Source organism: Salvelinus fontinalis, chromosome 12 (assembly GCF_029448725.1).
Source record: "Salvelinus fontinalis isolate EN_2023a chromosome 12, ASM2944872v1, whole genome shotgun sequence".
Classification (NCBI taxonomy): Eukaryota; Metazoa; Chordata; class Actinopteri; order Salmoniformes; family Salmonidae; genus Salvelinus; species Salvelinus fontinalis.
The window spans coordinates 47,875,608-47,887,794 of record NC_074676.1 but is presented as its reverse complement, the minus strand read 5'-3'; the positions used below and the strand labels follow the sequence as shown (position 1 = coordinate 47,887,794).

At 44.4% G+C, this 12,187-nt stretch overlaps 1 protein-coding gene across 1 annotated transcript in view; it reads right to left on the bottom strand.

Annotated features, from left to right (window-relative positions):
* The window catches only part of LOC129867521 (glutamate receptor ionotropic, NMDA 3B-like), a 113,553-nt gene that overhangs the window by 31,681 nt on the left and 69,685 nt on the right, over positions 1-12,187 (bottom strand). Inside the window, exon 2 of the mRNA XM_055940972.1 lies at positions 2,053-2,693. Coding sequence (XP_055796947.1) covers positions 2,053-2,693 — 641 coding nt within the window. The remainder of the gene's footprint in view (positions 1-2,052; positions 2,694-12,187) is intronic.

The following is a 12,187-nucleotide window of genomic DNA, read 5'->3' as shown; positions in this document are numbered from 1 at the left end:
TTGAAGGGGGTATGGTAGTAGGTGCCAGGCGCACCGGGTTGTGTCAAGAACTGCAACGCTGCTGGGTTTTTCAAGCTCAACAGTTTCCTGTGTGTAACAAGAATGGTCCACCACACAAAGGACATCCAACCAACTTGACACAACTGTAGGAAGTGTTGGAGTCAACTCAATATTCTGAAGGTATTCCTAATGTAACAGCACTTACAGTTGACCGGGGCAGCACTAGCAGGGCAGAAATGTGACGAAATGACTTGTTGGACGGTGCCATCCTATGACGGTGCCACGTAGAAAGTCACTGAGCTCTTCAGTACGGGCCATTCTGCTGACGATGTTTGTCTATGGAGATTGCATTGCTGTGGACTCGATTTTATACACCTGTCAGCAACGGGTGTTGCTAAAATAGCCGAATCCACTAATTTGAAAGAATTTCCACATACTTTTGTATGTATATATGCCTTCAGAAAATATTCACACCCTTTGACTTTTTCCACATTATGTTGTGTTACAAAATGGGATTCAAATTGATTTAATTGTCATTTCTTTGTCAACGATCTACACAAAATGCTAACATTTGTAAAACATTCATGAAAAATAAAACACTAATGTATCTTGATTAGTTAAGTATTCAACCCCCTGAGTCAATACATGTTAGAATCATCTTTGGCAGCGATTACAGCTGTGAGTCTTTCTTTCTACTTCTGTGAGTCTCGAAAAGCTTTACACACCTGGATTAGGTTAAATTTGCACATTATTATTTTCCAAATTCTTCAAGCTCTGTCAAATTGGTTGTTGATCATTGCTAGTCAGCCATTTTCAGGTCTTGCCATAGATTTTCAAGCAGATTTAATTCAACACTGTAATTCGGCAACCTTCCCTGTTGTCTTGGTTAGCAACTCCAATGTATATTTGGCCTTGTGTTAGGTTATTGTTATGCTGAAAGGTGAATTTGTCTCCCAGTGCCTGTTGGAAAGCAGACTGAACAAGGTTTTTCCTCTAGGATTTTGCCTGTGCTCAGCTGTATTCCATTTCTTTTTATCCTAGAAAACTGCCTAGTCCTTGCTGATGACAAGCATATCCATTACATGATGCAGCCACCACCATGCTTTAAAATACGAAGAGTGGTACTCAGTAATGTGTTGTATTGGATTTGCCCCAAACATAACACTTTGTACTCAAGACAAAAAGTACATTTTTTTCCCACATTTTTTGCAGTTTTACTTTAGTACTTTATTTCAAACAGGATGCATGTTTTGGAATATTTGTATTCTGTACAGGCTTTTGTCTTTTCACTATGTCATGTATGTTAGTATTGTGGAGTAACTACAATGTTGTTGAATCATACTCAGTTTTCTCCTATCACAGCCATTAAACTCTAACTGTTTTACAGTCACCATTGGCCTCATGGTGAAATCCCTGAGCGGTTTCCTTCCTCTCCGGCAACTGAGTTAGGAAGGACGTCTGTATCTTTGGGTGTTTTTTTTTTACCCGTCTACCAAGATGTGTTCTTCTTTGCGAGACTTTGAAAAACCTCCCTGGTGTTTGTGGTTAAATCTGTGTTTGAAATTCACTGCTCTACTGAGGGACCTTTCAGATAATTGTATGTGTGGGGTACAGAGATGAGGAAGTCATTCCAAAATATTGTTAAACACTATTATTGCACACAGAGTCCATGCAACTTTTGTATGTGACTTGTTAAGCAAAATATGAATCCTGAACTTATTTAGGCTTGCCATAACAAAGGGGTTGAATACTTATTGACTCAAGACATTTCAGCTTTTCATTTGTAATTGATTTGTAAAACATTCTAAAAACATAATTCCACTTTGACATTATGGGGTGTGTAGGCCAGTAACACAAACTCAAAATGTTGTCCATTTAAATTCACTATGTAACACACCAAAATATGGAAAAGGTGAAGGGGTGTAAAGATTTTTGCTCATCTTTATCAAGCGTGCCAATAATGTTGGACCTGACTGTGTGTACGTGTGTAAGCTATTCTTTTAAACCTCCAGAGACTTTGTGAGTTAAAGGGTCAAAGTAAACCAGCCTTACCTGGCAAGGTACTGTCCGGAGGAGGGCACCTCGTGCTTGTTGGGTTTGTCGTAGCAGTTGACCATGTTCTGGATGAGCGCCAGGTCTGGGCGCACCACTGTGGCAGCCGACACTGCCCGGCCTACCAGCTGAAGTGCGTCGCGGATGTAGAAGTCCAGCGGCTTGCGCTCCACTTCACCGTAGGCCAGCAGACCCAGGGGCAGGCCGATGGAGTGCAGGGCATCGGGGCTCAGTGGGTAGCCCAGGACCCAGTGCACCGTGGGCAGCGTCAACCCCAAGTCCTGGGCGCTCCGCAGCACCGCCGCCGCACACTCTGGGTCGCCCCCAAACAGCAGCACCGCGGCCGGCGGTGGGATCTGACTTGGGCCCTGCCCCCGGAAGTGTTCTGAAAGGAAGTCCTGGATTTGGGATTCTGCTGGGCCAGCACGGGTGAGGTTGAGGAGGGCGCGGAGTTGCCAACGGGTGGCGCCACAGCCCAGGTGGCTCTGGAGGTCCAGTAGTTCCAGCAGGCCATCCTCCTCCCAACCCTGGCACAGCACGGCCATGCCCTCCTGCCAGCCGCTCCGCTGGAGGACGGCCAGCAGTAGCTCCGACAGGCCCGACGGGGGGATCCGAGTAGCCATCTGTAGGTGGAAGCGGTTCTGGGAGGAGAGAGAGAGAAAGAATCAGAACCCGTGTCAGATCCAAAGAAAATGACTTAAGCATGAGTCTCACAATTGCTATAATCAAACATAGCATTGCTTACCCTTTGTAAAGCACAACTTTGTTGGAATATGACATAGTGGTTACATTTGGCACAGCAATCTACATATGGCATTCACAATCTCTTCAGTATTGTTAGATTCTGGGTTAAACATGGAACATTGTTATACTCAGAAGTATAGTATCTAAGGAGTGAAAGAGACTAGTTTTTACATCAGAAGTTAATGGTTATCTGTAGGAGCCAGATGGCTTTGGAATGTGTTGGGTGGACGGGAGGAAGTCACAGGATTGCTATAGGGAATATGGATGGACATCTGTGGGTTAGGCAAATGAGGGGTTGAGGTCAGGTCAGATCCTCTTAAGGGAGAAATTATGGTTTATTACCCTATTACCCTCTTCCTGTCGAACCATAATAGATGTAAGGATTGGAGAGGAGGAGGAGGGCCTAAATTGGAGTATATATACTGTACTTGTGGTGGTGGAAACATGTTTTGTCTGAATGCAGCTTTATTGACCCTTTGTGTAGAATAAACTTGTTTAAGCTTTCATAATGTCCGTTGAGTTCTTGCTCTGAGAATTAGAACAGTATCAAATGTGGTTATTAAGTTGTGAAGCATGTCGGGCTTATATGAATCATTCATTTCCGAAAAAATTACAAAGAAAAAGTCAGAACCAAAACAAATGACTGAGTGACATATGGACACCCTAAAGGCTTTTCTTTTTGAAACACTGGAGAATGCAACTCTACTCACTGATTGAAATTCAAACACCCTCTGTATGTTAAAGGATGGAGAAAAGTGGTTATCTTTTCAACTGGTTATCTTTTAAATCCCTTTTTTTTTCATGAAACAAAAACTGTGGTGAGCTTCAAGCTTATGCTCTCCCTAGACACTCTTTGACTCAAAAAGCAATATCACCGGATAAGAGGGACGATTTCAAACCGCCTGTTTCAAAGGCCTTGGTTTGATTACCACTACATACCCATTCAAAATTGGGGTGCCCGTTTCCGTAACCCTCCCTGACACGTTGCTAATTCGCTTTGCTGCAGAAAACAGACAGGAGAGATGGAAGCACAAATTGCAATTCATGCTCTATGTCGGGTTCCCCCTTGTGTGTGTCTCTATGTGTGTTAGTGTTTGCCTCTCTCTGACTCCTGCAACCTCAAACAGCTGCTGGGACAGGTGCATCAGAGGATAAGTTGAAAGGTGAATGTTTGATACATGTGTGTTTGCAGGCAGCATCCATTAACCATTTCAATGACGCTCATCAAAAGTTGCAGTATTCTTCTGCTCCAGATAAAGAGATCAAAGCTTGGTTTCTCCTGGGACTGAGGAAGAATGAGCTTTGTAGTGTGGCACCCAGTGAGTCAACTCCTCCCTGGGCATAGAGGAGGAATAGACTGATGCTTCCGCCTAGACCAGAGGTTGGAAACCCCCTAGACTGACCAGAATGAACAAAAAGGCATAATGCATTTATAGTTCACTTCAAAGTGTACTGTGACCCTTTTGTAATGTGCTGAAGCTCACAATAACTGCTTACTATAAACAGATGGCATGGTGTCAGTGAGTCGGGCTTGACAATGACTTACATATGGCACATAAGCAAAAGTCCTGTCATCAAAGTATCTTACTTCGTATGAATATTCATACTTTAAGTAGCTTTTGTGCCAGTTTTCGGTAAAGTCAGATTTTGACTCCAATCGATGTGTACATACAGTATCTACTTCAAATACATTGTGCCCCTGCACATTGATCTGGTACTCCCTGTATATAGCTCCATTCTTGTGTATTCTATTCCTCTTGTGTTACTATTTTTATTTTTATAATAATTGTTTAACTCTGCATTGTTGGAAAGGGCTTGTAAGCAAGCATTTCATGGTAAAGTCTACACCAGTTGTATTAGGCACATGTGACAAATACAATTTTATTTGACCCCTCATACATCAAGTCCATCACCAGTTCAAAGAAAACCTTCAATAACATCTCACTGAGACCACAGGAGTATATTGTGTGTGAGTTATTCCTGTCTCGCAATGCAGTATCAAAATAGAATTCAACAGTTCACATCATAGAGGAACATACATTCGAAGTCGGAAGTTACCACACATTTAGGTTGGAGTCATTTAAACTCCTTTTTCAACAACTCCACAAATTTCTTGTTAACAAACTATAGTTTTGGCAAGACAGTTAGGACATCGACTTGGTGCATGACACAATACATTTTTCCAACAATTGTTTACAGATTATTTCACTTATAATTCACTGTATCACAATTCCAGTAGGTCAGAAGTTTACATACACTAAATTGACAGTGCCTTTAAACAGCTTGGAAAATTCATGGCTTTAGAAGCTTCTGATAGGCTGATTGACATAATTTGAGTCAATTGGAGGTGTACCTGTGGATGTATTTCAAGGCCTACCTTCAAACTCAGTGCCTCTTTTCTTGACATCATTGGAAAATCAAAAGAAATCAAACAAGACCTCCACAAGTCTGATTCATCCTTGGGAGCAATTTCCAAACACCTGAAGGAACCACGTTCATCTGTACAAACAATAGTACGCAAGTATAAATACCATGGGACCACGTAGCCATCATACCACTCAGGAAGGAAACACGTTATGTCTCCTAGAGATGAACATACTTGGATGCGAAAAGTGCAAATCAATCCCAGAACAACAACAAAGGACCTTGTGAAGATGCTTGAGGAAACAGGTACAAAAGTATCTATATCCACAGTAAAACAAGTCCTATATCGACATAACCTGAAAGGCCGCTCAGCAAGGAAGAAGCCACTGCTCCAAAACCACCATAAAAAAGCCAGACTATGGTTTGCAACTGTACATGGGGACAAAGATTGTACTTTTTGGAGAAATGTTCTCTGGTCGGATGAAACAAAAATAGAACTGTTTGGCCATAATGACCATCGGTATGTTTGGAGGAAAAAGGGGGAGGCTTGCTAGCTGAAGATCACCATCCCAACCGTGAAGCACGGGGGTGGCAGCATCATGTTGTGGGGGTGCTTTGCTGCAGAAGGGACTGGTGCACTTCACAAATTAGATGGCATCATGAGGACAGAAAATTATGTGGATATATTGAAGCAACATCTCAAGACATCAGTCAGGAAGTTAAAGCTTGGTCGCAAATGGGTCTTCCAAATGGGCAATGACCCCAAGCATACTTCCAAAGTTGTGGAAAAATGGCTTAAGGACAACAAAGTCAAGGTATTGGAGTTGTCACGTTCCTGACCTATTTATGTTAGTTTGTTATGTGTGTTAGTTGGTCAGGACGTGAGGTTGGGTGGGCATTCTATGTTTTCTGTTTCTGTGTTGGTTTTGGGTTGCCTGGTATGGCTCTTACTTAGAGGCAGGTGTTTGGCGTTCCTCTAATTAAGAGTCATATTTAGGTAGGCGTTGTCACAGTGTTCGTTGTGGGTGATTGTCTTCCGTGTCTGTGTAATTGTTTGCACCATACGGGACTGTTTACGGTTTGTTCGGTTTATGTAGTCTGTTCCCTATTCGTGCGTTCTTCTTGTTTCATGTAAGTTCGTCGTCTAGGTCTGTCTACACCGTTTGTTGTTTTGTTAGTTTAGTTAAGTTCGTGTTTTCGTTAAATAAATATGTGTTCAAACTTCGCTGCGCCTTGGTTCCCTCAATACTCCTCCTCTTCCGAAGATGAAGAGGAGGAGGAATGCCGTTACAGAATCACCCACCAGGAATCCAGAACCAAGCAGCGTAATTTGGAGCAACGGGGAAGTATACAGGACTTATGGAGTTGGGAGCAAATATTTAACGGAGAAGGACCATGGGCTAAAGTGAATCACCGTCCATGGGAACAGCTGGAGGCACTGAGGAGAGCAGAGGCTACCGGAGAGAGGAACCGGAGTTATGAGGGAACGCGTCTGGCACGGAAGCCCAAAAAGCCCGTGAGTAACACCCAAAAAATTCTTGGGGGGAGGCTAAGAGGTAGTGGGCCAAGGGCAGGTAGGAGACCTGCGCCCACTTCCCAGGCTTACCGTGGAGAGCGGGAGTACGGGCAGGCGCCGTGTTACGCAGTAGAGCGCACGGTGTCTCCTGTACGAGTGCATAGCCCAGTGCGGGTTATTCCACCTCCCCGCACTGGTAGGGCTAGATTGGGTATTGAGCCAGGTGTCATGAGGCCGGCTCAACGCGTCTGGTCTCCAGTGCGTCTCCTCGGGCCGGCATACATGGCACCTGCCTTACGCATGGTTTCCCCGGTTCGCCTACATAGGCCGGTGCGGGTTATTCCACCTCCCCGCACTGGTCGGGCGACCGGGAGCATTCAACCAGGTAAGGTTGGGCAGGCTCAATGCTCAAGAGTGCCAGTACGCCTCCACGGTCCGGTATTTACGGCGCCACCTCCCCGCCCCAGCCTAGTACCTACAGTGCCTACACTACGCACTAGGCTACCAGTGCGTCTCCTGAGCCCTGTTCCTCCTCCACGCACTCTCCCTGTAGTGCGTGTATCCAGTTCGGTGCCTCCAGTTCTGGCATCACGCACTAAGCCTCCTGTGCGTCTCCAGAGCCCTGTACACACTGTATCTTCTCCCCCTACTAATCCTGATGTGCTTGTCCTCAGCCCGGTGTCACCAGTGCCGGTACCACGCACCAGGTATAGAGTGGGCTTTGAGAGTACAGTGTGCCCTGTCCCTGCTCCCCGCACTAGTATGAAGGTGCGTGTCCTTAGCCCGGTGCCTCCAGTTCCGGCACCACGCACCAGGTCTACAGTGCGCCTTATCCGGCCAGAGCCATCCGTCTCACCAGCGCCATCTGAGCCATCCGTCTCCCCAGCGCCATCTGAGCCATCCGTCTCCCCAGCGCCATCTGAGCCATCCGTCTCCCCAGCACCGTCTGAGCCATCCGTCTGCAATGAGCCTGCAAAGCCGCCCGTCTGCCATGAGCCTGCAAAGCCGCCCGTCTGCCATGAGCCTACAGAGCCGTCCGCCAGACAGGAGCCGCTAGAGCCGCCCGCCAGACAGGAGCCGCTAGAGCCGCCCGTCAGACAGGATCTGCCAGAGCCGCAAACCAGACAGGATCTGCCAGAGCCGCCAACCAGACAGGATCTACCAGAGCCGCCAACTAGACAGGATCTGCCAGAGCCGCCAACCAGACAGGATCTGCCAGAGCCGCCAGCCAGCCATGAGCGTCGAGAGCCGTCAGCCTGCCATGAGCGTCGAGAGCCGTCAGCCAGCCATGAGCGTCGAGAGCCGTCAGCCTGCCATGAGCGTCGCGAGCCGTCAGCCTGCCATGAGCGTCACGAGCCGTCAGCCTGCCATGAGCGTCGAGAGCCGTCAGCCTGCCATGAGCGTCGAGAGCCGTCAGCCTGCCATGAGCGTCGAGAGCCGTCAGCCTGCCATGAGCGTCGAGAGCCGTCAGCCAGCCATGAGCGTCGAGAGCCGTCAGCCTGCCATGAGCGTCCAGATTCGTCAGTCAGCCAGGAGCTGCCCTTCAGCCAGAAATGGCTATATACCCAGAACTGCCCCTCAGTCCAGAGCTGTCTCTCTGTCCGGAGCTGCCTTTCAGTCCGGAGTTGCCCCTCTATTATGATCTCCCTCTCTATCTTGATCTACTTCTTTATTCTTATCTATCCCTCTGTCTTGATTTATTCCTCTGTCCCGGTGCTGTCCCTGTCATGGATGTTACAAAGAGGATTTTGTGGGATATGGGTGGACATTTTTAGGGGTAGATGGAGGTTGGGATTGACTATGGTGGGGTGGGGACCTCGCCCGGAGCCTGAGCCACCACCGTGGTTAGATGCCCACCCAGACCCTCCCCTAGATTTTGTGCTGGTGCGCCCAGAGTTCGCACCTTATGGGGGGGGTTATGTCACGTTCCTGACCTATTTATGTTAGTTTGTTATGTGTGTTAGTTGGTCAGGACGTGAGGTTGGCTGGGCATTCTATGTTTTCTGTTTCTGTGTTGGTTTTGGGTTGCCTGGTATGGCTCTTAATTAGAGGCAGGTGTTTGGCGTTCCTCTAATTAAGAGTCATATTTAGGTAGGCGTTGTCACAGTGTTCGTTGTGGGTGATTGTCTTCCGTGTCTGTGTAATTGTTTGCACCATACGGGACTGTTTACGGTTTGTTCGGTTTATGTAGTCTGTTCCCTATTCGTGCGTTCTTCTTGTTTCATGTAAGTTCGTCGTCTAGGTCTGTCTACACCGTTTGTTGTTTTGTTAGTTTAGTTAAGTTCGTGTTTTCGTTAAATAAATATGTGTTCAAACTTCGCTGCGCCTTGGTTCCCTCAATACTCCTCCTCTTCCGAAGATGAAGAGGAGGAGGAATGCCGTTACAGGAGTGGCCATCACAATGCCCTGACCTCAATCCTATAGAACATTTGTGGGCAGAACTGAAAAGGTGTGTTCGAGCAAGGAGGCCTACAAACCTGACTCAGTTACACCAGCTCTGTCAGGAGGAATGGGCCAAATTTCACCCGACTTATTGTGGGAAGCTTGTGGAAGGCTACCCGAAACGTTTGACCAAAGTAAAACAATTTAAAGGCAATGCTACCAAATACTAATTGAGTGTATGTAAACTTCTGACACACTGGGAATGTGATGAAAGAAAGAAAAGCTGAAAGAAATAATTCTCTCTACTATTATTCTGACATTTCACATGTTTAAAATAAAGTGGTGATCCTAACTGACCTATAACAGGGACGTTTTACTAGGATTAAATGTCAGGAATTGTGAAGAACTGAGTTTAAATGTATTTGGCTAAGGTGTATGTAAACTTCAGTCTTCAACTGTATGTAGGATCTTAATTTGATCACCTTGTTGCAGGAGAACTTTCATGCATTGCAGGAAATGTAAAACGTGTAGTGTATTTTTAGTATATTTGATGTTTAAAAAGGCTTCTCAAATTGTTTAATTTCCACTTTGAATTTTCAGACTTCATTTTTTTCTTACAAAAAATCAATCAACCCCTACAAAAAAATGCATTAATTACAATCCACATAATAATTCACATTTCCTATTGCTGCAAGATGATTTTCCTGCTATAAGAAAACTGGCTCAAATTAAGATCCTACGTATTCTTAGAGGTCAATAAGTGCCTATAGAAGGTCTACACCCCACATTTTGTTCTGTTACAAAATGGGATAAAAAATTATTTAGTTTTTTTTGTCTACACAAAAATACTATGTAATGTCAAAGTGGAAGAAAATTTGTAACATTTAAAAATATATTTTTTAATAAAAAATATACCTTGATTACATAAGTATTCACCCCCCTGAGTCAATGCATGTTAGAAACACCTTTGGCAGCTATTACAGTTGTGTCTTCTTGGGTAAGTCTCAGTGCTTTGCACACCTGTATTGTGCAATATTTGCCCAATATTCTTTTCAAAATTAGTCAAGCTCTGTCAAGGTGTTGGGGATCATGGCTACACAGCAACTTTCTAGTCTTGCTATAGTTTTTTGAACAGATTCATGTCAAAACTGTATCTTGGCCACTGAGGAACATTCACTGTGGTAAGCAACTCCTGGGTAGATTTGGCTTTGTGATGTAGGTTACAAAATTATGTATCATCAGGAATAAGGTTTTGAAGTGTCTAGGAGATATAAGAAAGCTCAGGATTATTTTCTTTTTGGACATATATTTAACCCCATATTTTTGTTGGCACAAAACTACCTCCATACTTCTATTAATTTGTGTGGGTTACCTTCAGATGAGTTCCGTGGGGCTTGTGCGGAACAGAGAACACCATTGTGTTCGTGAGTCTCGTCTTTCCATAGAGTGGTCATATTAGTTAGAAGGCCAAACCGTTCGAACGCTACAGACGTTTTTGTGAGAATACCGATTTTCAGGTTGTCTTGTGCTCTGACAAACAGTGCTGTAGCTCTGTCACTTTCCATGGCAGATGTGTAAGGGTGACATGGGTGGATGTGATAGATTGAGACGCAGCCCATGCAAAAAAAGATATCTCAAGCTTAAACTGACACATTTTGATGGGGATTCATTATGTTCAATAGATTGACGCACAGGTGCATCAATAGACTCTTAAGGATCAAAAAATATTCAATGTCTGATTAGTTATAGTTACTCATCTACCAATCACTGCCCTACTATATGACGCTTTCGAAAAGCTCTCTGGTCTTTGTAGTTGAATCTGTGCTCGAAATGTAATACTTGACTGAAGGACCTTACAGATGTTTTATGTATGGGGGACAGAGGAAGGATTAGTCATTCAAAAATCATGTCAAGCACTATTATTTCCCACAGAGTGAGTCCATATAACTTATTATGTGATGTATTAAGCCACATTTTACATCTGAACTAATTTAGGCTTGCTTAAACAAAGGGGTGAATACTTATGCAACTACTATATTTTCGTTATTTAATTTGTATTAATTTGTAAAAATGTGTAGAATTTCCTTTTGACTTTGACATTATGCACTATTTTGTGTAGATCAATGGCAAACAATTACATTACATCTATTTCAATCCCACTTTGTAACGCAACAATGTGAAAACATTTCAAGGGGGTGTAAACTTTCTATAGGCAGTGTAGCTAATGACTCCAGTAACCTGAGGGAGGACAAAGGGACAAGGACATTATCTGATAGTCTGTTTGATTGGAACCTGGAACAAAAGAGAGAGAGAGAAGAAAAGAGAAGAGGGATATAGCGGGCAACCACAGAATGACAGCTCCATTTAGAATCCAATCTTTCTTACTCCTGGAAATAGAAATAAATAGAAAAGGAAAATTGAGGGAATGAAAACGTAAGTCTCTGTCCCAAATCCTTTACCACACAGCAGCAGCCAAAATGATTTCCCCAACACTTTACTTACAGACAGCGGGCAGTCAGTTTAAGCATATAAAGGTGTGCACCCCCATAAGAGTTACACATTCTATTTCTGAAGCACCCCCCATGACTCTGTGTGTAATTCATTATAATACTGATGATGACAGAGGGAGAATCTGGGGAATGGGAGGTGGACTAGGGGACACTGGTGAGCGTTGCACATATGTAAAGTTTGCTCTCCTTCTTTTCAGACGGGAATAAAAGGAAAAGATAAAACCATGAAACTGTCTTTATTTACCCTTTCCCCTCAGATCTTTTCCCTCTCCCAAAATCCTTGTTATACCTTTGGTTGAAACACTTCTGTTTTATACCCTCCAAATATACACAGAACCATGAACCTTTCTTTGTTCACACTTTACATTCAGATCTTATCTGTCTCCCAATCCTAATTTTACCTTTGGTTCACATTTATGTTTTATAGCCTTTGGAATAGAATCTAGCAGACAGCAACTGTGGATGAGTAATCTAGCAGACAGCAACTGTGGATGAGGAATCTAGCAGACAGCAACTGTGGATGAGGAATCTAGCAGGCAGCAACTGTGGATGAGGAATCTAGCAGACAGCAACTGTGGATGAGGAATCTAGGAGGCAGCTACTGTGGATGAGGAATCTA